The 25,490-nt window shown below is 40.6% G+C and overlaps 1 protein-coding gene across 8 annotated transcripts in view; it reads left to right on the top strand.

Moving 5' to 3' along the window:
- The window catches only part of LOC139535357 (receptor-type tyrosine-protein phosphatase T), a 504,254-nt gene that overhangs the window by 352,753 nt on the left and 126,011 nt on the right, over positions 1-25,490 (top strand). For 3 of the 8 annotated variants that reach the window (XM_071334698.1, XM_071334694.1, XM_071334692.1), the window contains 3 exons: positions 409-544; positions 8,118-8,147; positions 12,082-12,233. In XM_071334698.1, the coding sequence (XP_071190799.1) occupies positions 409-544; positions 8,118-8,147; positions 12,082-12,233 (318 nt within the window). Of the gene's footprint in view, positions 1-408; positions 545-2,569; positions 2,603-8,117; positions 8,148-12,081; positions 12,234-25,490 lie in introns of all 8 variants that reach the window. The other 5 variants (XM_071334693.1, XM_071334691.1, XM_071334697.1 and 2 more) reach the window with 3 other exon arrangements.

The following is a 25,490-nucleotide window of genomic DNA, read 5'->3' as shown; positions in this document are numbered from 1 at the left end:
CTTTGCATGACTTTGTGATCTTGTATTTAAAACAAAAGAAAGGTTCTCTCTTCACTGTGGATGTTTGTTTGTATGTGTTTGCATCTATTTGTCCGTCTGTATGTATGAGCGTGTGTGCGTGTACTCGCATAAGTGTTTTTGTGTGAATAGGTTTGTGTGCACATTTACGTGTATGTGAGTGTGTATGTGTGTACGTGTGTGGTTAGAGTGGGTGTGTGTGTGTTTGTGTGTGCACTGTCTACAACGTGTGCAAATGTGTGTGTGCAGATGTGTGTATACTTGCACATGTGTGTGTATTACTGTGTGTGTGAGTGCGTTTTGTGTATGTGTTTGTTGTGTGTATGGAGGATGGTTGCCCCAGGGTAAACTCCCTCCTCCTCTCTGTGATGTGTCTGTGCCTGTTTGTAGGCGCGTCCACCCAGGACTCGGACGCTGTGGAGCCCGAAAAGCAGGTGGACAGCAACGTCAAGATGGCTGGTGTCATCGCAGGCATCCTCATGTTCGTCATCATCCTACTAGGAGTGGTTCTCACCTTCAAACGCAGGTAAAGAGTGGTCGAGAAACTCCTAGTGTGTCCCCGATGCTGCGAGTGGAAATATGTCAGCTACTATAGTACTAGTGGCCTCACACCATAGTGTGACCCATTGTCCCATCCGCAATATGACTAGAATACTTCTAAGGCCTCTGTTGAGCTGAAGTACCATTGGGACTAACTCATAAGGAGGATGGTATGTTTTTAGGGGGGGCTACGGACAGACACAGCTTTCTATGTCTTGTTAACATGCACACTGGCTTACTTCCATCACATCTCTGTCTCCTTCCTCTGTATCTTGCTTTCCTAAACTACCCTAATCACATACTGCCCATGCCATTTTGCTATGCTAGGACCCACAGTTTTTAAAAAATCTATAATTTAAAAATGTGTCGCCTAATTACTCCAAATATACAGAGAGGAATTAAACTTTGAAATATCTTACTACTGTACTTCATGACCATTAATTTGTGTCATACAGGCTATGCTGTTGAGACAAAATTGCATGTCACAATCACCACTGTTCTTGAAAATAAACAGGGTAGCAATTTATGATAATTTCATGAATAAAAATGAATAAACTATTTATCAACTATTAATAAATGTAATCATAAATACATCATATTTTAACATTTATAAACAAGGCATATATGAATTGGCAACCAATCTGGAGACAAAACTGTGGGTGTTACAGGGCCATGGGTTAACTATGCTAACTATGCTAAATGGACAACTGGAAACCAATACTCCCATAAATAGTTAAGACCAGCCAAGCCACCCGTGGAGGATTGCGGAGAGGGAGAAGAAGTGCTTAGGCTTCGATATCCTAAGACGCCTGGCATGCTGGATCATCTATATTTCATTCTTGCAACCTAGATAGTTCGGGGGCAATGTTTTTTAAATTGCAGTGTTTTACATGGCTTTTAGCCACTATCAATTATTTGTGGCGAAAACCTGTTGGAAGTGAGTACACTGTCCATTTCATCTTTCAAAGTAGTGTTACACATGTTTTAGAGATTTCCAAATGGACTTCGTTTTTTGTACTAATAACATACGAATGAATTGAATGGATCACGTAATGGTGATTTTATGTTTTCCTGCCCTGTAGCTTAAGCCCTTAGGACTCTTACAGCACTGTTAAATGTGCTTTTCAAAAAGTCCAAGATAAAAACCCTTAAATAATGAACGGTAAACTCACAAAATTTTAGCATTTTTATCTGCGCTGAGAATACGACTAGCAAGGTGGTGGGGGAGTCACTGTCTATTTGAATTATTATCGGACTAAGACTACTGTTTCCGTAACAAGATTGGAGCTGTAGAACTTCACAGTGCTTCTCAACAGTATTTCAGAGAATTATGGAAACTGAAAGCTTTTTCTCTTGCCGTTTATTGCGGGGGTTTGTTTTGCTCCCAAGCTTTTCTTCTTGAGGAACGTCAGGCATTTAGGATTATAAAAGTAGAGGTTTATTAGAGTAATGGATCACAAAATACACCATCAAACCAGCACATTGCAGTGGTGTGATGGTGTATGCTCACATATACAGATACCCTTCATGTGCAATCAGTGATTGAGAGCCAGACCAACCCCTGCTAGGGCACAATCCTCATCTCCATTTGGACAGGTGCACGTGTTGACCCAGGACATTTTTGCCAAAAACCTGTCCGCCTCTGCCAGCATGCTAAAACTTGGCTGCAAGTGGATCGTTCAACAAGACAATAACCCCAAGCACATATCAAAATCGACAAAGAGATGGTTAATTAGCCACAAAAGAAACATTTTGCAATGACCATCTCAGTCTCCGGACTGTGGTTTGAATTGAAGAGGGAATCCATAAGCGCAGACTAAGGATATCAAGGATATCAGTCATTTTTTTGCCTCATCTTTATCAAGCGTGTCAATCATTTCGGACCCCACTGAATGTTCGTATAACAACATGTCTTAAAAGAATCTGTGCCAGTAGCCCTTTTTTCTAATACTAGTCTCACGCCCATGTCTCTTATCTTCTTCCTCTTACTCTTTTGGCCTGCGCCTGCTAGAGAGATACACACATGGAGAACTCTGAGTGTGGGGTATTGTATGTTTATTTTCAGCTACGCATCTTAAGATCGTGCCTCACCATTGTTTTTTTTACCCATCTGTGATCAGATATGTAAATTCATTTCCGACACATGCACGAAAATTCACGAGGCCATTACTTTTGGATACTCTGACAGTCACTGTCGGTTGCACCATTTGGGATTTCTATATTTTGTCTGCGTTACTGTGATTGTACAAAATACCACTTAATGTCGGTCTTATTCATTGATTTATTTGTATCGTGCCTCATGCATTGTCAGTTGAGTATTAGATACATTATCTGCAATGAGATATTCCATGAAAGGATCAAATTGACCAGCCATAGGATGAACTTAGAGCATTGCATTATAATATTAAATGTTAATTATCAGAGTGAATTGTGTGCCTTGCATTGTAAGTACACCTTTCAATAAGGTTTTTATTGTTTGATTTACATAAATCCCCCTGGCGCAACAATGAACCGCTCTTGCAGCTACTCTTTACCTGCACTTACCCACCAAGTGGAGGGCTTAAAACTCAGTTCCATGTCAAATGAGTAATTATTTTCCACAAAAAATGCCACTACCTCTTTTGAGTGGTGCACTAATTCAGATTCATTAAGCATTCACCATCACAGCACGTTTGTTTGCAGATTGGGTTGTGTTCATTACTGTAAGCCATACACAAACACACACGCTATTCACATAACTATGGTGTGTGTCTTTGTGGTTCAACTAGAAGCTGTATGTTACAGTGAGTCTATCCTCTAATAATCTAAAGCTATCAATTGAATCGTGACAAAAAAGCTAACGATATACAGATATACAGCATTTGCAACGGCTGCCAAATCACAGAAGTAAGAAAATGCTCCTTAACTGTAATATCTCTCAATAAACAAAATGTATCTTAAAATAGCTCCATGCCAACTCATTTCCAAAACAAACGTCAGCAGCCACGTTTCCTTTAGCAGATCCCATCGCTTTACTATTAATAATTTGTTCCCGATTTCGAATTCTCTTTAATACCACTTCAGTTCAGACAATGTACCTTTCAGAGCATTAAGACATTAATACGGGGTAACCAAAGACAATTAGTAATTTATTGGTGCCCGGATGCAGCAAAGGCTGTTAACATGATGAACTCCCCGCTAGTCCATCCAGTCATGGGCTGAGTGAGTTAAGTGTCCATTCAGTCGCAGCCAGTCCCAGTCCATTAGCCACTCAGTGCCCATTCATGCAGTGTTCTTGTAGCAGCAGCGAACCTCGCTCTTGTCTACTGATGCAAGGTTGAGCCCCTTCCTGAGTTGTGACATGTGGACCCCTTTATAAATAATGGACTGGCAGAAGGGTAAACATCTGATGATGGTCCACACATGGCTGTGGTGTCAGCTAATGGTTGTCAGTGGGGACATGGACACACACACACACACACACACACACACACACACACACACACACACACACACACACACACACACACACACACACACACACACACACACACACACACACACACACACACACACACACACACACACACACACACACACTGTCTGCCTTCAGGCCAAGCAGCTGTTGTCTTCCAGGGGGTCTCAACAGCCTTAACTCCTTGTGTATATCTGTGTTTGTGTGTGTGTGTGTGTGTGTGTGTGTGTGTGTGTGTGTGTGTGTGTGTGTGTGTGTGTGTGTGTGTGTGTGTGTGTGTGTGTGTGTGTGTGTGTGTGTGTGTGTGTGAGCGCATTTGTGTGTGTGTGTATGTTTGTGTAGTGTGTTCCTGACCATTGCTCCTCAGTCTGTGTGCTGGGATAGCCATGCAGAGAGAATGACAATCCCACACACAGATGTGAGAGCTGGAGTGTTTGCATAAACGGATAGTGGCGTGATGGGGGGGATAATGGACCACAGTGGACATAGCTGACAGAGGTAATTGAAATCCCTAATGTTAGACTACCAATGCATCATAGCCATTAGGAATGGCAAGATATAGTCATCATTGATGCAGTCAACCAATGGTTGACCTAATATCTATACAAAGTATCAGTGTAGATGAATGACATGAAATAAGATCATGCAGCGTGCTGTAAATCTACAGGAGGTACAGAGAGAGGTATTTAGTACAACACCATATCGAATATAAAAGTTTAGTCTTTTACTGAGATTTATTCTGTGTTCAGTGAAAGATTGTTAATCTGGTTTATGTTTTTGTCATTGGATTTTGCTCATCCATCTGAATGTGTCTGTGCATGCCTTTAATTTACATGAATGTATTTGCATGTGTACGTATAACGTATGTGTGTGTGGTATAATGAAACATGTTTACAATTCCTATGGATGCGTAGCGTGTGTACGCGTGTGCGTGTTTGCTTGTGTGCATGTGTTTATACAGCAATGGTATTTGAGTGTCATGTTTACATAGTATAACCTTTAAAGTTGTGACTCCTATTTGACAGCAACCACCGTTCATAATGGATTGCCAGGGATGTGATTTGCCAGATAGAGTAATTCGTTCACGTTAACCTTTTGCGTGAATGTACACCGAGAACACAAAACATTAAGAACACCTACTCTTTCCATGACAGACTGACCAGGTGAATCCAGGTGAAAGATATGATCCCTTATTGATGCCCCTCGTTCAATCCACTTCAATCAGTGTAGGTGAAGGGGGGGAGATAATTGAGACACATTATGTATGTGTGCCAGAGGGTGAATGGGCAAGACAAAATTATTAAGTACCTTTGAACGGGATATGGTAGGAGGTGCAAGGCACACCGGTTTGTGTCAAGAACTGCAACCCTGCAGAGTTTTTCACGCAACAGTTTCTCGTGTGTGTCAAGAATGGTGCAACAACTGTGGAACGCATTGGAGTCCACATGTTGTTCAGTCAATGCCCCCAATGGATTATGGCTGTTCTGAGGGAAAAGGGGGGGGTGCAGCTCAATATTATGAAGGTGTTCCTAATGTTTAGTATACCCAGTGTACTGTATACCGTCGCTCTCTACAGGTGCGTAAAGGTTAAATCAATGTCCTTTTAGATATTGTATTCCTCCACATATACGCAGAATGCATTTCATAACAAATTTATAAGCAGGTATTTGGGGCCCAAAATAATTATACAGTTTTCATGCATTGAGAGGCATTGTGCAGTTTTACGACAATAATATTTATTGCTACCTTTGACTGCCACAGCTCGAGCTCTCTTTATTAATATCATAAGAACAATGTCAGCGGCTCTTTTGAAAGGCCATTGAAATAAGAGAGCAGAAGGGGTAGATAGTGGCCACATATGTGCCTGGCAGAATCGACGGTTCCCAAAGTAGAAGATGGACACAGCTCTATCTCGCTCTATAAGGAAGCCCTCTTATTAAATCGCCTTTTTACTACCATCGCATCCAATTCAGACAGCTGCTATCTGTATATGTTTTATTTAAAACAAGAGTTTGGGAAGAATAAAACTTAAAAGGTGTTTTCTTCTCACTCTTTCTAGATAGAAGTGTTGTTTCCTTTTACAGTTAATCAATTTACATCTGGGATGGTTTAGGCCTGTAATGGTTGAGTCTGCCTTCACACCATTTGGCTCAGGTCTTTTGATTAGATAGACACTCACAAGTTAAAATTGTTTTGAGGAAAAAGGAGGAAAAACCCTAAGTTCTCTGGTCCAGACATACAGGATCTGCATACCAGAATACAGGATCTGCATACCAGACATATCATGTGTCCCGTGTAGTGGATTAAAATGTTGGAGATATCTGTAATCTAATTCCACCACTACTTCTCATATTGTGCGAGATCTTAATCGCGCCTCACAGGGGCTCATAGTGAAAACATCAGTAAACCATTTACAGCAGTGGGCGAAATCATGGTCACACAGTGTTTCTTGGTCGTCTTAAATCTACTTTGAAACAAAACTATACACCTCACACACGTGGTTATGTGTTTTAAAAAGACACCTGTACCATGTCAGATATAGAGTTGAAATGTATTTAATGTTTAGTTTGCGTCCCAATATTACACTTTATATACATCCCGGGAAGACTGAAATATAACAAAACCGTTTGACATAGGAACACCGGATAGTCGGATGTTTTTATTAATTTTTTATTAATGATGAAATGATGAAAAATATGAATAACATTCCACCCATGAGGCCACCAGGCACTTTGACTGCAGGAAAGGGCTTCCAGGACCATCAAACAGAGTACACGATTGAAGAGAAATGTTCCATTGAATCCAATATTATATCTGACTGCAGCACATACTGTCGGTCTATAATGTTGATTCCATTAAGACATCTTGGATATCTACATGTCTTAAACCTTGTTTCTTCATAGTGATAGGGGCAATCATGCAATTGTCAAAATGTCAGGGCCAAATCAACTCAATATCTGGTTTAATGTTACTTAGAGGTGATTTGGCCATTTTAAACAATGTCACAATTCCCCCTATGACTTCCATTGATTGTTAGCTAGTTTAGCGGTGGATAAAGTTAGCTAAAGTTTATGCCTGTCTAAAGAAAACCGAACCACAGATTACAATTTCTCCTAGCCCATAGTCTACATTTTTAATTGAGGAACCATCTAATATCAAGTTGTAAAATCCTGAAATTCCCCTTTAGTGTCGTAATTGGGTATCAATTGTACCAGAAAAGACTACGCTCAACACATCACTGCTAATCATGAACAGACTAGCGAAGAGTTGTTTTCAATGCCGTCGGTATTTGTCACACACATTTACTCATTTTGATATTTCCGATGTCAACATGTTTAGGAACGACAAACCCTTCAAAGAAACAACAGATACCATCTGCTTTTCCGTCACAAATCTCCGCTCGCCAATCCCGTCAACGCTCTCTGCGTGTCATTTGTGAACATTCTACCTCTCAAAAGACACTCACACGCCACACGCTAAGTCCCACGCTCAGGTTTGATATCGTTCCTACGGTAGTCAAGGTGTCGACGATAGAGTTGCTTTTTCTCTCCGTCTCACTAAACAGAATGGCAGAACAGTATGTCATTAAAACATCCCCCTCCCCCCTCTTTTACTCTCACTCCTCCTCCTCATCCCCACTCTCCTATTTCTCTGCTCTCCCAGACTCTCATTGTCTATTCAGACAATTCCACCTCTCTCAAGGAGTTTCAATTTGATGGGGAGCCAGATGTGCTATTTATTCTTTAAATTCGGGTGAATTATTAATTCATTATTTAAATATGTATTGTTTTGGGTATATTTATTTTATAAAATGGCAGCAGGAGTTTGAGTAGAGTACTGTCGCAACTATATAGGAGCACCAGTCCAGCCTTTACTATAGACAGGTGGTCCGTAGGCACTTGCAGAGCTCAATGGGAGGGTTGGTTTAACTGGACTGTAGACAGACAGACCCAGGCCAGCAGCACATCAATGTCTTTAACCCGTCCTTGACATTTTCTCCATCAGCTCTCCTAGACGTGGGTATATTAAAGTACTAACTAATGCAATCTGTTTGTCCTTTTTTGGGTGCTAAATTTTGTCCCACTGGTCTACCTTCATGCTTCAGAAGAAATGCATATTCCTACTCTTATTACCTGTAAGTAGCATTAAGGAAATACCCTTTCCCAATGTGATGTTTCTCTTTTTTTGTTATCCTCACATATTTTGTTTCTTGTTTCTCATGTTCTTGTATTACTAAACCACTGAAAACCTATTTTAATTAAGCCCTATAGACATGCAATTGTCCAGTTACTGTTTATGAAACAATTGAATACAGCAAACTCTACAACTAGAGAATTAGGTCTAGATGATTTAACTGTAAGTCCTTTTTCATGGTCAGTTGTGCTGCAAGAAAAAGTATTATTTCAATACCAAGTATTTTCTCAATCAGACATGCCATGATGGACAAAGCATCTCAACACCGCCAAAAATAATATTCATGCATAGCCCCCCCCCCGCCCCAATAAAATATTTTCCTGTGGTTATGTATTCACCCATGTCTAATGTTAATGTAAGCCTATTGTAACTTCTTGTCCCCATTTTGCAAAGCCTCATGCAAGTTTAGACCTGGTTGCTGCAAAAGCTACTTTCCTATCTTCAGCGAAAACGCTAGACTGCATTAGACAGATCTAAAATGTTCAGTTCCTAACATAGCAGAACAGGCATCATGAAGACTTAAAACTGCCTGAGATCTTTGACCTCAAAGAAATGACTTCTTTACGCTTAATCTATGCAATTCAATTGATGGCTATTACAATGTATTTCACACTGGATGAATTGTTTAGTTTGCTTTGTACCGAGTGTGCAGAAGCGTGGCTCTGGGATGTTGACCAGGCATGTAAAAGGATTTAAAGTGTTTCAGAATCCGCAGCTCTGCTTCTGCAGCTGTATTTATTTTTCCCTTTTCCTCAAAACTCTTGAAATATAGATGAAAGTGTGTTGTTGACTCCCAGTGGTCGCCTGGAGCTTACTCTTGAGCAGCTGCCATGCAGGTTGAGTAGAAGGCCCACAGGCTAGTACAGGCCACAACACAGATACACTACCCGGGTGTGTAGTTCAAACAACATTTCCCTAATCACATTACCTACTGTATATGAGGATGCACTGTAGGCCACTTGTTTCTTTTCGTCCCCTGTTAATACTGTTTCAATGTCAGTGCAATTAGGGCTTTCACTCATTTGAGTCTTATCTTTGGGGTCCTACAGTGTTTCGCGGAAACAACCACACGAGCCTCAATCTCTACTCTAATCTTAATTAAATCATCTATTATTTAGCTTGAAAACAGCAAAAAGGTTTTGAATCACCAAGTCAGTCTTACTTTCCAATGCCATGAGATAAGCTACAACACAAGAAAACTGAGGACTTAATTCACACACTAACTCTTTCCGAAAGGTGTTCCTTCAGACCTGTCCCCCTCTCCTTTGTGTGTGTGTGTGTGTGTGTGTGTGTGCGTGTGGCTAAGTGAGTGTTGCATGTTGACCATGCTGTAACATACCCATCCTGCTGAAGCGCATGCTGACACTCACCTCACCCTCACGGCTGGCTGCTTACTCACTGTCTCGCAAAGGAGTTTTGTAACGAACATTTGCACAACCGAGCTTGATGTGTTTCTTGGTGAGCATTCGTTGTGTCCTCTGTACGCATGATGAGACAAAGGTAATGACGTAACCGCTTTCCCGTGATATAACGGAAAGTTATCCTGTTGATTCACATCGTTAGCATGATGTGGCAGATGTCAGAAGCAGATAAGATCGGATATTCGTGTATGAGCAATGATATAACCATGTCATGTAGCCTACTACCACATCCTTTAACATGTGGGATTGACATGGTTAGCTTAATTGCCTGACCTTTATCACAGGTGTCACAAAGATAGATCATCCATTCAAACTCTGGCTACCACTTGACTGCTTATGACAACTGTTTAAATCAGGGATGGGTAACTCCAGTCCTCGGGGGCCTGATTGGTACCACAGGTTTGTCCCAGTCCCAGCTAACACACCTGACTCCAATAATCAACTAATCGTGATCTTCAGTTTAGAATGCAATTAGTTTAATCAGCTGTGTTTGCTAGGGATGGAGGAAAAGAGTGACAACAACTCCGGGCCCCCAAGGACTGGAATTCCCCATCCCTGATTTGTCATAAGCAGTCAAGTGGAAGCCAGCGTTCGATATGGATGATCTAACTTTGTAGCTCCACTACAGACCTTTTATTGGGCTAGTACAATATTTCAAGATTAAGATACAAATATTGTACTAGCCTAACAACATGTGGAGGAGCAGTCATTTGTGGAGACAATAGAAGGCCAGACGGACAGTGCAGAGATAAGTTAAGTGGATATATACACAGAGAAAGAATTGGTATGGCACACTAGAGAGCAGGGCATACTGTATTAAAGCTGATATGTGGCCTTACTGCCGGCGTTCTTTTTCTCCCTTCTCTCTGCCTCACTACACTTTCTATTCCCTCTCTACTTCACTCCCTACATAAAACTAGCATCTCCCTCTCCCCCTATCTGTCAGCCTTTTAGACTACGCACAGAAAATCTTTCTTCCTTCCGCCTCTGTCATTCGCTCTCTCTTTTATAGTAGAACCCCATGTCCAAATCTCTCCTACTCTTCTTTCTGTCCCACCACTAACGTTCTTCCTCTGCCCACTTTCAAAGTCAGAATAGCAAAGTAGCCACTATTGCCACCAATCAATACTTGAACTTTGAAGCACAGCTGTACAAGTACATTGTCGATTGTCGGAAAGGTCTGCCTGAAATGATGATAGCAAAAATGATTACAGAATAAATATTTCAGAGGGCTCCCTCTGTGACATCAAAGTAAGAACACATCACATGTCCACCACCGTTCACACACACCCACACTTACTTCACATACAAACATCCACGCTCATGCTCGCTCGCACACTCATGCACATTCAGACACAGCTCCATATTGCCACTATATTAAGACCTGGAAACGTGTGGGGGGGGGGGGGGGGGGGTGCCTACAGATATGACCGTCCTGTTATTGCTTCTTGACTCTGAGGTTTTGCTGATGCAGCGTTTGCCTCTGTCCTTAACCCCAGCTGCTGAGGAGGCAAAGGACCGCATTTGTTTGCAAATGGCATCATGCTTCCATATTCCACAAGGCCTGTCCTGTTTAAAAACAGCTCATAAATGACAGAATTTCCTAAAGGAATTCTGTTGAATGCCTTTATCTGCAAGAGCTAACGCGTCCTTCCAACTGATTTTCATGGGAAATGTATTTATGCAACGCTCATCAACAGGCCTTATAGATACCTAAAACATTTGTAATAACACAAGCCTTGTCTGTCCAACTTCGGAAGCAAATCCAGGAGTACTAAACCACACCGCAGTTATTAGTCAATCCCACCACCATGGAGTCTGTTGAAGGTCGTTATAGAGGTAACAAAGATTATATACTGTAGTCTCAAACTCATCTTTGAAACAGACTGACTAACAGTGAAGTATTTGTTAGAATATAGCCCTTTGAGCTCAAGTAAAATGGTAGGCTACTGTTGTTTTTTTATTCCTTGAGAACAGTCCAATTAATGGCCTGATTTGCTTTGTTCCACATGGCAAGCTTCTGACTTTGAAATCCACAAGTTTCTTCATAATATCATCGAGGCATCCAAAAATGCTGAGAAAACGAATATTTTTCATCCAAACGAATGATTCGCCAAATCTGCTATCAGTCACTATGACTATGAGGCCTGCAATGGTCAGGAAGGGTTCTATTCCACAATCACAGGCCAGTAAATAGTGATTTCACCACATGGAATAAATCATTGCAGATTATTGTGAACAGAACACACATTTTGCCTTAAACGCACCAAATAGCCCAATTTATTTAGCTACAAAATACTATATACTCAACAGTGCATAACATGGCCACTCTTCACGTTTTACTCCTTTACCTTTTATGTAGTAGTACAAGTTTGTTGTGTGATTTCTGTGTAGTTCAACTACACCATTTTCTGGTCTCTGAGTGACACTGTTTGTTTTGGGTGGCGGGTTAAGGAAACTGGCCAAAAAACAGAAGGAGACAGCCAACAGCAGCACTCAGCGGGAGATGGGACCGGTGGGCACGGCTGACAAGAGCACCACCAAAGTCAGCACTCTGCACAAGGACGACCCTTTCTCCACCAGCAGCCAGGACCTCAATGGTTTCAGTGAGTCAAGCAGGACCTACTAATAAAATTCCCAAAGTTCCTTCAGATGTTTTTCAGAAATCCCAGTCTGTACCAATTCCTGTCAGTCCTAGCCTGTTTTCTCTCTGGTCTCTCTTCCCTCTGTTCCACTCCTATTACCCTAATTTAAATGCATGGTGTTACCCTTGTCTGGAATTTAAATCGCACTTCATCTCACATTTTTGTGTGCTGTTCTGTTTTCTTTAAAGGTTATCTCCTTTAAAGTCTGCTTTGTGTCCTCCTTTGGTCCCCACATAATAATTAGCCAGGCAGCTGTTGGTTTAACAGCTGGTTTGTCATTCTCACTGTCTTTACAATACTGGATGCCCATATGCATGTAAAGTGCAACATATCGACAAATACTTCAGCATAAAACCATAGTGCACTTAAGAGTCACATCTACGAATACAACATTAGAGGTGGGTTGCAAACACTTCAATTCAGTGTAATCTGAATCCACCAACGTATTATGGCTCTGTTTACAAGGTTCTTAGGCACCCACCCCGATACAGCAGTAATGACCATGAGTGGATGCCAATTTCTCTTCTCCAAATGGATTCCATTTTAGCTCCAAATCAAGTTAATGTAAATACTTTTCAATAACACACTTCAGCGAAAGGCGAATAAGGTTTGGCCATTTTCTCCGAGCTGTAGGTGTGGACCAGCCTGCTGTGTGGCAGTAGTAATTATAAGGGCCCTCTCAGAAGCTTTTTTCTGGAGAAAGTGTCACATTGGCCTCTGGGAAGAGATTAATTTAAAAGTTCAGGTCAGCTGGAGAGAAGAAATGTCTAAACTAATATGTACAGTAATTGCCTTCATCACACTGTCCATACTTCAGCTCTGCATCTAACCCAACTACGAAAATTCCCTATTAGCATTTAAAACTTCAGAAGAAAAGGAGAATGTGCCATGTATGTTATTTCTGTAACGATTCTGTGAGAAAACAAGTCCATCGTTAACTGAATTGTACTATTTTGTTCGTCATGTATTGTGTCAGGTCCCAAATCCCCTGAACGTCCAATTTCTCTTAGTTTTTTAAAATATAATTAGGGGTTTACATTCACATGGTCAAAACTCAAGCATAGATTTGTAACTTTTTTCTAGTATGGCACAGATAAAGATGCCATGAGTAACTTGGTCAAAAAAATGTCGTCAACTGGGATAAAGGTGGCACTGTTATAAGCAGTTTCACTTAAACACTCATATCCACCGCCACATTTGACCTAGAGATTGAATGTAGGCGTCTTTCCCCATGCTGAACAAATTTGCCTCTAGGATCCATAAGGTCCACCAGGATAGATTTTCCTCCATCTTGGAAATTTTTGAAAACTTTTGAAAAATGTATTCTCTTGAACCATAAGTCGAAATAAAACCAAATTCTGTATGTAGGCCCATGGTACATATTATAACTTAGTGTGAGAAAAGCTTTGGTTAAGATTGCTGAGTTACTGATAAATCAGAAGATCAGATATTACGTGTCCATTTAAATCCACTTCACAATGGCTTATCAACTTAACTTTTTAAGGTTATCAAAGACATTGCCATGATGAACCAAGTTAAGTTTGACATTAACATCTTAAAAAATAAGGAAACTATTAACAATTCACTTTAACTATGTCATGCTAATGTTTAAAATAATAATAAAAAAATATTCTCATGGACTAAAAGTCAGATTTCCCTTCAAATTTGGTATCATCACAATAGTCCCTAAAGAGTTTGAGAAAATAACATTGATGCATTCAAAGACGGCCACACTATACCAGTAGATACATATTAGCACATGCGCTAATATGCTAAACATACAGTGCCTTGGGAAAGTATTAAAACCCCTAGATTTTTGTTATTTATCTCAATCTACACACAATACCCCATAATGACAAAGCAAAAACATGGTTTTACATTTTTTAGCAAATGTATTAAAAAAGGGGGAAATATCACATTTACATAAGTATTCAGACCCTTTACTCAGTACTTTCTTGAAGCACCTTTGGCAGCGATTACAGCCTTGTGTCTTCTTGGGTATGATGCTGTAAGCTTGGCACACCTGTATTTGGGGAGTTTCTCCCATTCTTCTCTGCAGATCCTCTCAAGCTCTGTCAGGTTGGATGGGGAGCGTTGCACAGTTATTTTCAGGTCTCTCAAGAGATGTTGGATCGGGTTCAAGTCCGGGCTCTGGCTGGGCCACTCCAGGACATTCAAAGAATGGTCCCAAAGTCACTCCTGCATTCTCTTGGCTCTGTGCTCAGAGTCATTGTCCTGTCTCCCAGTCGTTGCCGCTGAAAAACATCCCCACTGCATGATGCTACCACCACAATGCTTCACTGTAGGGATGGTGCTAAGTTTCCTCCAGACGTGACGCTTGGCATTCAGGCCAAAGAGTTCAATATTGGTTTCATCAGACCAGAGAATCTTGTTTCTCATGGTCTGAGTGTCTTTAGGTGCCTTTTGGCAAACTCATAGCAGGCTGTCATGTGCCTTTTACTGAGGAGTGGCTTCCGTCTGGCCACTACCATAAAGGTCAAATTGGTGGAGTGCTGCAGAGATGGTTGTCCTTCTGGAAGGTTCTCCCTTCTTCACGGAGGAACTCTAGAGCTCTGTCAGAGTGACCATTGGGTTCTTGGTCACCTCCCTGACCAAGGCCCTTCTCCGATTGCTCAGTTTGGTTGGGTGGCCAGCTCTGGGAAGAGTTCCAAACTTCTTTAATTTAATAATGATGTAGCCCACTGTGTTCTTTGGGACCTTCAATGCTGCAGAAATGTTTTGGTATCCTGCCCCAGATCTGTGCCTCGGAGCTCTATGGACAATTCCTTCGACCTCATGGCTTGGTTTTTGTTCTGACATGCACTGTCAACTGTGGGACCTTGTATAGGCAGGTGTGTGCTTTTCCAAATCATGTCCAATCAATTGAATTTATCACCGTTGGACTCCAATAAAGTTGTAGAAACATCTCAAGGATGATCAATGGAAACACGATGTACCTGAGCTCAATTTCAAGTCTCATAGCAAAGGGTCTGAACCTGTTTTGCTTTGTCATTATGGGCTATTGTGTGTAGATTGCTGATGGAATCGTTTTATTTAATACATTTAGAATAATGCTGTAACGTAACAAAATGTGGAAAAAGTCCAGAGGTCTGAATACTTTCCCGAAAGCACTGTACTTTGTTTTTGGGATGGGGCATTTCTGTTTCTGTGAGATGCTGAGATAACGCAAATATCCTTTCGTAGGATATATGGAGGCAAATTCATTGCTGACAGTGCAGGCTTATGGGGTCAATTTGAATTCAAAATCAAATGTATTGTAAACATGAAATATTACGTTTAAAAACGTTACAATCGCAAAAAAAATGTATGGAATTGTAAGCAAAAAGAATGATATCAAAAGCAAAACAAACAAACTGGCAAGCAAGTTATTTTAGAGAGAGCAAAACTAATTTAAAAGCAAGAACAAATTATTTGAAAACGAATGCAAATATAGTTCAGGAATACCTCTCCAAAATGTTTTAATATTTTTTATTTAATCTTTATTTAACTAGGCAAGTCAATTAAGAACAAATTATTTACAATGACGGCCTACACCAGCCAAACCCAGATGATGCTGGGCCAATTTTGCGCCGCCCTATGGGACTCCCAATGACGGCCGTGTCTGTATTGATGCCTGTAATTCTGAGATGCGGTGCCTTAGACCACTGCGCCCAACAACCAACCCTATTGAATCCCTTCCACCTTGCCTGCAGCTACTACATGTAATGGCTAAACTTCCTTAAACTAAAAGGCCACTTCTATAAATGTGTAAATACAGGTTTAGTTCCTTACGCATTTCCATAGATAAAACGAAAGTTTCTGATGTAGTTCAAATGTATTTAATACTCACAAGTTAATTGTCCATTGTTTGTCACACAGATTCCAGGTTGGTAAGTAGTGAAAGAAGGCATTATAATCCAGATGACGTTAAACAGGTTTCAAGTGATTTGAATGGCAAAAGGTAAAATCCCAAAGTACAAAATATAAGTAGCAACATGCAAATTATATCCAAAAGAAATGGTAGCAACATCCAAATTAAATCCAAACAAAAGAAACAGTGGAAAACTGAAGCTCTACTAGGCGTCTTTCATCAGGTGCAATGACCTGTCCTAATGAGTTACTGACAACATCTTTACCCTTAACCCCTTCATTCTGTATTTTACAGGTAAACTATAGGTATCACAATAGCATCCATAAAAGGCTTCTAATATACAAATGTAACATAATGAACAGTTCCTGTACAATAATAAGCATGTTCTATACATTTATAAATCTTTCATAAATCAACAATAATAAGTTCAATACATTTTCTTTCTAACACTACCTTTGGTTAGGTCCGCTAGTTTTGGAGTGGCGGTTCATCCTAACCTAACCCCTTGAGACAAACACTTTTTTGCCTTGTCTCCATTCGTCCACATGGTTGCTGACTGCGCTTTGCTACCACTGACAAAAATTCTGAAGATTGGCCTTTCGTTTTTGTAATAACCCCAAAAACGGATACCATGGGAGAACCTATTCATGTGAGTAAATACATTTTGAAAATGTACATTTTTTTTGTACTATTAGCTAAATAGCTAGCTAGCTACCTACAGTAGACCACTTTGTAGGCTAACTCCACTGAGCTGCTAGCTAGCTAACTTTACACACTGTTTAGTGAATTGTCATCCACTAGCTAACTTCCTATTAGCTAGCTATCTTGATGTCATAATTGTTAATTAAAAACACAGGCTACAAATGCATTTGTAGATGACAGTGAAATTGCAGCTCCAGATGTCAGTAAAGAGACAGTTTAGGCTAGTACTGGATGGGTCAGGTCATTTTGTGGAGGACATTAGGAAACGATTCTCCAGTTCCAGTCCCTAGAGGGGAAAACTAGAGATAGCAACATAGTATTCAGTGCTGTCTTATTTGAGTATAATGAAAGATTGTTTCTTTGTTTTGTTTTCTGTCCTCAGATATGGAAAGCTGTGAAAGCCTGTTTGCAGATTAAGAGAGATCGGTTCCAATGAATGTCTCAAGAGACTACGGGTATATACTATATCCCATGGACTATACGTATGCAGAGGTGTAAAGTACTTACTTTACATACTTAAGTCGTTTTGTGGGGTATCTGTACTTTACAATTTATTTTTTTGGTCAACTTTTACTCCACTACATTCCTTAAGAAAATAATGTACTTTCTACTCCATACATTTTCCCTAACACGCAAAAGTACTTGTTACATTTTGAATGCTTAGCAGGATAGGAAAATGGTCTAATTCACGCACTGAAAGAGAAAATCCATGGTCATCCCTACTGCATCTGATCTGGCTGACTTACTAAACACAAATGCTTTGTTTGTAAATTATGCCTGTGTTGGAGTATGCCCCTGGCTATCTGTAAATTTAAAAAACAAGAAAATTGTGCTGTCTGGTTTGCTTAATATAAGGAATTTGAATTTAATTTTGATAAGTAAGTATATTTTAGCAATTACATTTACTTTTAAGTATATTTAAAACCAAATACTTTTTTTTACTTTTACTCAAGTAGGATTTTACTGGGTGACTTTCACTTTTACTTGAGTCATTTTGAACTACATTTACATTACATTTAAGTCATTTAGCAGACGCTCTTATCCAGAGCGACTTACAAATTGGAAAGTTCATACATATTCATCCTGGTCCCCCCGTGGGGAATGAACCCACAACCCTGGCGTTGCAAGCGCCATGCTCTACCAACTGAGCCACACGGGACCGTGTGACTAGTGTCAATATTGATTAATCACAATCCTGCAATAAAGAGGGCAAGGGGTTATGACTCCAATGTCAGTGTTTGTGTCGTATTCTCAATTGAACATTTCCTTTTTGTTTAGTTGTAAGATCGCCAATCTGTTTTATTTGATTATTTGTCTCTCTCATATCAGCCATGTGAATGCATTTTTCATCTTATCATATGGCATGCATCGCCAATGCAGCCATAGGCCTACATGGCATTACTGACTTTATGGGCAGGTGCAATGCACCTCTTGTCATCTGAAGCAGAGAATAGCTAAACGCACATATTGTTTACATGTTGAGCTATATGTTCTCAATTTGAAATGATACCGGAAGACAATGTATGAGGCAAACCATACTCCAGATTTTATACATGCCTTTTAAATGCTGACATATGCTGTGATGTGGTAAGGTTGGACCCAGGTGCAGAGAAGAGACCAGACGAGGAATCAGTGGTTAAGTATAAACATAATGCTTTACTGAGAAACGGTAGCCGCAGGATCGGAGTACACTTGAAAAAAATTGTAAATAACAAAACCCACTATCTCTCACACACACACACACACACACACACACACACACACACACACACACACACACACACACACACACACACACACACACACACACACACACACACACACACACACACACACACACACACACACACACAGAGAGTAAACAATTCAAGCTTCTGCAAAGGACCACAGAAGACACACCTCTTTTAACAGGGACACAATCATGAAATAATAAGACACACCTGAGTCCAATAATAGTCTCTAGGGCGGTCTCTGCCGGCCTCTGGTGCCAGGAGGAACCATGACATATACAATTGTTTAGTACAAATCCAACCCTTGTAATTTGGGTACAGTATGAAAATAAGGAGATGACCATTAGGCTACATGAGATGAACATTACAGGTAACATATTATAAGATTCATTTTATTTGATTCATTTTAGCAATCTCGCTTGCAAAAACATTACAGCTGTGTTCGTAGATGGAACAACCATAAACTATGTATCACTAATCCTGGATAAACTAGAGACTGGGCTAACATAGCTAACGTTTTAGGTAAATAATATGCTGTTTTATCCACATTTAAAAAAAAATGGTAAATAGCATTCTAAAATGTTGTTTGTTATCAGTTCTTGTTTTGTTTACATTTTTAGGGCTTGTGATGTCATCACTTTACCTCTGTGTATCCTGCTTTTTGATTGGTTTAGAATGAACCTTCACTCCAAAACTAGTGGACCTAACCAAAGGTGGTAGCTGCAGGCAAATGTGCCAAAATTCGCAATCGAATAAACTGGCTGTGAAAACAAAGAAACAGACGGGGAAAACAAAGTACTGAGTAACCTAGCGAAAGTCAGTAACAGCAGGCATGAGCCTAGGCGAAATGGATTGAATAGGTTTTGTTGTTGGAAAGGTTTAACTGAACACTATTAAATAACTGTTTCTTGAGTTTTTCTTTTGCTTTAAAATGATTTTCTTGCAGGTATTTTTTGTGTTTACAATTCTATAAATGTCGCTTTCTATTTTTTTATCTCAACATTCATTATTTCACTTTTCCCCCAAAAATATAATTGTTACATTTTACCTTAAATTTATTTTATTTTGAAGTAGTAACTGCCAACTTCAATGACCTTTAACTTAAAATTAAAAGACTTGTCTAACATACCCACTTGCTAGCTAGCTACAGTGTTTGAGTCACGTCAGGATACTATGGCACTAACTATTGATCACGTGGACTTTGTCTCATGCAAATTAATGTTATATTTAAATTATGTAGCCAAACATTCTGAAGTATTGTTATTAGTATATCTGTATAATCACATATGGTTCAATATGAGTCACATACTAACTCAACTCCAGCCACTTTAATAATGGGAATTGATTGAAATGTATGTAAAAATGTATCACTAGCCACTTTAAACAATGCCACTTAATATAATGTTTACATACCCTACATTACTCATCTCATCTCATATGTATATGTATATACTGTACTCTATATAATCTACTGCATCTTGCCATCTTTATGTAATACATGTATCACTAGCCACTTTAAACCACTAGCCACTTTATGCTTATATACCCTACATTACTCATCTCATATGTATATACTGTACTCTATACCATCTACTGCATCTTGCCTATGCCGTTCTGTACCATCACTCATTCATATATCTTTATGTACATATTCTTATCCCTTTACACTTGTGTGTATAAGGTAGTAGTTGTGGAATTGTAAGGTTAGATTACTCGTTGGTTATTACTGCATTGTCGGAACTAGAAGCACAAGCATTTCGCTACACTCGCATAAATATCTGCTAACCATGTGTATGTGACAAATAAAATTTGATTTGATTTGATTTGGTTGCCCTATTATCTGGTCTGAACATAGTGAAAAGTGGATATTTAAATCTGCAAAATTAGAAACCGGAAAATGTATTACAACTGTGAGAGTGTGTTTTTTGGAATGCTAAAGTAGAGTGTGACAAATGAGATTTAAATCTACATGGTAATGTTTGACTGATTGCACGTAACGGAAGATAGTTCCTACATGATTAGAGGGCTTGCTGTGTTATCCAACTGATCTTTTGTCCTTTCTGTCATCCTGTGAACTAAAATCCATAATTTCTCCATCTAATTTGGTCATATATCAATGAAGAAAAGTCTCTTGAGACGTGACAAAAAATCCCTGCTCCATCACATACAGATGTTGGATCTTAATATGACCCATTTCATCCAGGAGGATAATGATTCTGCAGCAGGATGATTTGAAAGGATATTTAATATTTAGAATCACCACCGGGGGCAACTGGAAACAGTGTTTGTAGGCTATACAATAACTTAGATTGCAGGTCTACTGGGCGTCAGTTCAAGTAGCCTATGTAAACTACATGCAGGCTACAGCACGACTCATGTGATTATGTGGATTATGTGGATTATAATAAATTTACAATATTTGTAGTGAGTAGATGCATTTTTTCTTAGGGAAAATGTGTTTCTTAGATCAATTGTTTTATTATATGTTCAAGGCAAGCATTAGGCAAAATAAATGTAAGTTTTTCTCAGACACATGTGTGGTCCAGCGGGTACAGCAGCTGACAAGGGCACATATATGGGTTCAAATCTGGCCCACTACTGACATTTTAATTTTTGGAGGAACTGGTAATTTCTAAACTGAGCAAAAATATAAACACAACATGCAACAATTTCAAAGATTTTACTGAGTTACAGTTCATATAAGGAAATATGAACCCTCAGACAATCCCACAGGTGAAGAAGCCGGATGTGGAGGTGCTGGCCGGTAGTGGTTACACGTGGTATGAGGTTGTGATGCCAGTTGGACGCCCTGCCAAATTCTCTAAAATGACGTTGGAGGCAGTTTATGGTAGAGAAAATAACATTAAATTATCTGGCAACAGCTCTGTTGGACATTCCTGCAGTCAGCATGCAATGGCATGCTCCCTCGAACCTTGAGACATCTGTGGCATTGTGTTGCGTGTCAAAACTGCACATTTTAAAGTGGCATTCTATTGTCCCCAGCACAAGGTGCACCTGTGTCATGATCAAATCAAATCAAAGTGTATTTGTCACATGCGCCGAATACAACAGATGAAATGCTTGTTTACAAGCCCTTAACCAACAATGCAGTTTTAAGAAAATAGCCCCCTCCCCAAAATCTAAGAGATAAGAATAACAAATAATTAAAAAACAGCACTAAATAACAATAGCAGGGCTATATACAGGGGGTACCGGTACAGAGTCAATGTCAATGTGCGGGGTCACCGGTGTCGAGGTAATTGAGGTAATTATGTACATGTAGGTAGAGTTATTAAAGTGGCTATGCATAGATAATAACAAAGAGTAGCAGCAGCATGGATGGGGGGGCAGTGCAAATAGTCTGTGTAGCCATTTGATTAGCTTTTCTGGAGTCTTATGGCTTTGGGGTAGAATCTATTTAGGAGCCTCTTGGACCTAGACTTGGCGCTCCGGTACCGCTTACCGTGTGGTAGCAGAGAGAACAGTCTATGACTAGGGTTGCTGGAGTCTTTGACAATTTTTAGGGCCTTCCTCTGACACCGCCTGGTATAGAGGTCCTGGATGGCAGGAAGCTTGGCCCCGGTGATGTACTGGGCCGTAAGCACTACCCTCTGCAGTGCCTTGCGGTCGGAGGCCGAACAGTTGCCATACCAAGCAGTGATGCAACCCGTCAGGATGCTCTCGATGGTGCAGCTGTAAAACCTTTTGAGGATCTGAGGACCTATGCCAAATATTTTTTGTCTCCTGAGGGGGAATATGTTTTGTCGTGCCCTCTTCACGACTGTCTTGGTGTGCTTGGACCATGTTAGTTTGCGGTGATGTGGACGCCAAGGAACTTGAAGCTCTCAACCTGCTCCACTACAGCCCCGTTGATGAGAATGGGGGCGTGCTCGGTCCTCTTTTTCCTGTAGTCCGTAATCATCTCCTTTGTCTTGATCACTTTGAGGGAGAGGTTGTTGTCCTTGCACCACACGATCAGATCTCTGACCTCCTCCCTATAGGCTTTCTCATCGTTGTCGGTGATCAGGCCTACCACTGTTGTGTCATCAGCAAACTTAATGATGGTGTTGGAGTCGTGCCTGACCGTGCAGTCATGAGTGAACAGGGAGTACAGGAGGGGACTGAGCATGCACCCATGGGGGGCCCCCGTGTTGAGGATCAGCGTGGCAGATGTATTGGTTGCTACCCTTACCACCTGGGGGTGGCCTGTCAGGAAGTCCAGGATCCAGTGGCAGAGGGAGGTGTTTAGTCCCAGGGTCCTTAGCTTAGTGATGAGCTTTGAAGGCACTATGGTGTTGAACGCTGAGCTCTAGTCAATGAATAGCATTCTCACATAGGTGTTCCTTTTGTCCAGGTATGAAAGGGCAGTGTGGAGTGCAATAGAGATTGCATCATCTGTGGATCTGTTGGTGCGGTATTCAAATTGGAATGGGTCTAGGGTTTCTGGGATAATGTTGTTGATGTGAGCCATGACCAGCCTTTCAAAGTATTTCATGGCTACAGATGTGAGTGAGATGTGAGTGCTACAGGTCGGTAGTCATTTAGGCAGGTTACCTTAGTGTTCTTGGGCACAGGGACTATGCTGGTCTGCTTGAAACATGTTGGTATTACAGACTCAGACAGGGAGAGGCGACTCCCTTCGAACTTGCCTCGAAGTGAGCATAGAAGTGATGTAGCTCGTCTGGTAGGCTCGTGTCACTGGGCAGCTCTCGGCTGTGTTTCCCTTTGTAGTCTGTAATAGTTTGCAAGCCCTGCCACATCCGACGAGCGTCAGAGCCGGTGTACTATGATTTGATCTTGATGCTTTGCCTATTTGATGGTTTGTCGGAGGGCATAGCGGGATTTCTTATAAGCTTCCGGGTTAGTGTCTCGCTCCTTGAAAGCGGCAGCTCTACCCTTTAGCTCAGTGCGAATGTTGCCTGTAATCCATGGCTTCTGGTTGGGGTATGTACGCACAGTCACTGGGGGGACGACGTCCTCGATGGACTTATTGATGAAGCCAGTGACTGATGTGGTGTACTCCTCAATGCCTTTGGAAGAATCCCGGAACATATTCCAGTCTGTGCTAGTCTGTGCCAGTCTGTGCTAGCAAAGCAATCCTTTAGCATCTCCTTCGTCTTACCACTTTTTTATAGACCGATTCACTGGTGTTTCCTGCTTTAATTTTTGCTTGTAAGCAGGAATCAGGAGGATAGAATTATGGTCAGATTTGCCAAATGGGGGGTGTGGGAGAGCTTTGTAACATCTCTTTGTGTGGAGTAAAGGTGGTCAAGAATTGTTTTCCTCTGGTTGCACGTTTAACATGCTGGTAGAAATGAGGTAAAACGGATTTAAGTTTCTCTGCGTTAAATTTCCCGGCTACTCAGGATGAGCGTTTTCCTGTTTGCTTATGGCCGTATACAGCTCATTGAGTGTGGTTTTAGTGTCAGCATCGGTCTGTGGTGGTTTGTAGACAGCTACGAAAAATACAGATGAAAACTCTGTAGGTAGATAGTGTGGTCTACAGCTTATCTTGAGATACTCTACCTCAGGTGAGCAAAACCTTGAGACTTCCTTAGATATCGTGCACCAGCTGTTGTTCACATATATGCATAGGCCCCCGCCCCATGTCTTACCAGATGCTGACATCATGCTGTTTAATCAGCTTCTTGATATGCTTCACCTGTCAGGTGGATGGATTATATTGGCAAAGGAGAAATGCTCACTAACAGGGATGTAAAGATATTTGTGCACAACATTTGAGAGAAATAAGCTTTTTGTGCTTATGGAACATTTCTGGGATTTTTTTATTTCAGTTTATGAAACAGGGGACCAACACTTCACATGCTGCGTTTCTATTTTTGTTCAGTGTATATAAAACGACGGTTGCTACTGTGTACGGCTGCATTTCAGATACATTTTTGTACATTTGAATGTTGCAGTAATATGACTTAAAGTCTATAGCTTTGAGCGAGCAAGAAAACATTATTTTAAGATAGTGAGCTCTGATCCCAATGACTCAAATTACCCCTTATGGAGAGAAAGAGAACTGCTCCTTTTTAGACAGTCACAAGGCTCATTTGAATTTCCTGATGTATCAGGAAAATTCTCCACAACAAAAGAGTGATAAAGTAAAGATCTGATATCTGTACATCTAAGTATGCAAAGCCTCCAACACAGAATGTTCTCCCTCTCATATCAGTATTCTTCCTGTAAAACATCTTATTCATTATTCCTCCCTTTCAATATTTATGGAGTGTAATGTGCCCATCAGAATAGGATAGTACCAGGGGTGTTGGGCACTGGTTGTACCTAATGAGGCAGAGAAAAATGCCAACGCAGCACGGGATCTAATATTTACAGGGACGAAGGTAAATAACCTTTTCTCTTATTGCATTCTCGTGAAACATATTTTGCTGGTATCTAGTCTACATTGCTGCGAACGCACTTTTCACGTGCAGTTACTAGTGTAAAGTTTAGCATCTTTGCTACATTAGCATACAGTATGCATAAATCCATGGGATTTTATCTTTGAGTAGAGGAGATACTGTTGCGCATTAGCATGTAAAGCACATCCTCAGAGTGAGATGAAGGAGCTAGTATGTGGATAAATGGTTTGCATAGCAGTATGTAATATCACATGTCGATTATTGTAAAAACTCCATGTGTCAGAATCCCATTTGTCCGCATTTCGTGTTTGATAGGCTTGTAGTGTGAGTTGTTGAAGGTGAGAACTCATCTCTTTCACCATATGGTGGCATTTACTGAACCCATCCAGGTTTGCTCACTTATGGTACATACATTTGCTCTTTCTCACTGTACGTCTCCTTTGGTATAGTTGGTTAATGTACTGTAGACTCACCTTAATCTAGAGACTTACCTGCATGTCTGTCTTACCTGCATGTCTGTCTAATTAACCTGTATTTAACCAGGAAA

This window comes from Salvelinus alpinus, chromosome 12 (genome assembly GCF_045679555.1).
Source record: "Salvelinus alpinus chromosome 12, SLU_Salpinus.1, whole genome shotgun sequence".
Lineage (NCBI taxonomy): Eukaryota > Metazoa > Chordata > Actinopteri > Salmoniformes > Salmonidae > Salvelinus > Salvelinus alpinus.
The sequence above is the reverse complement of the archived record's forward strand: the minus strand, read 5'-3'. Positions and strand labels throughout refer to the sequence as shown.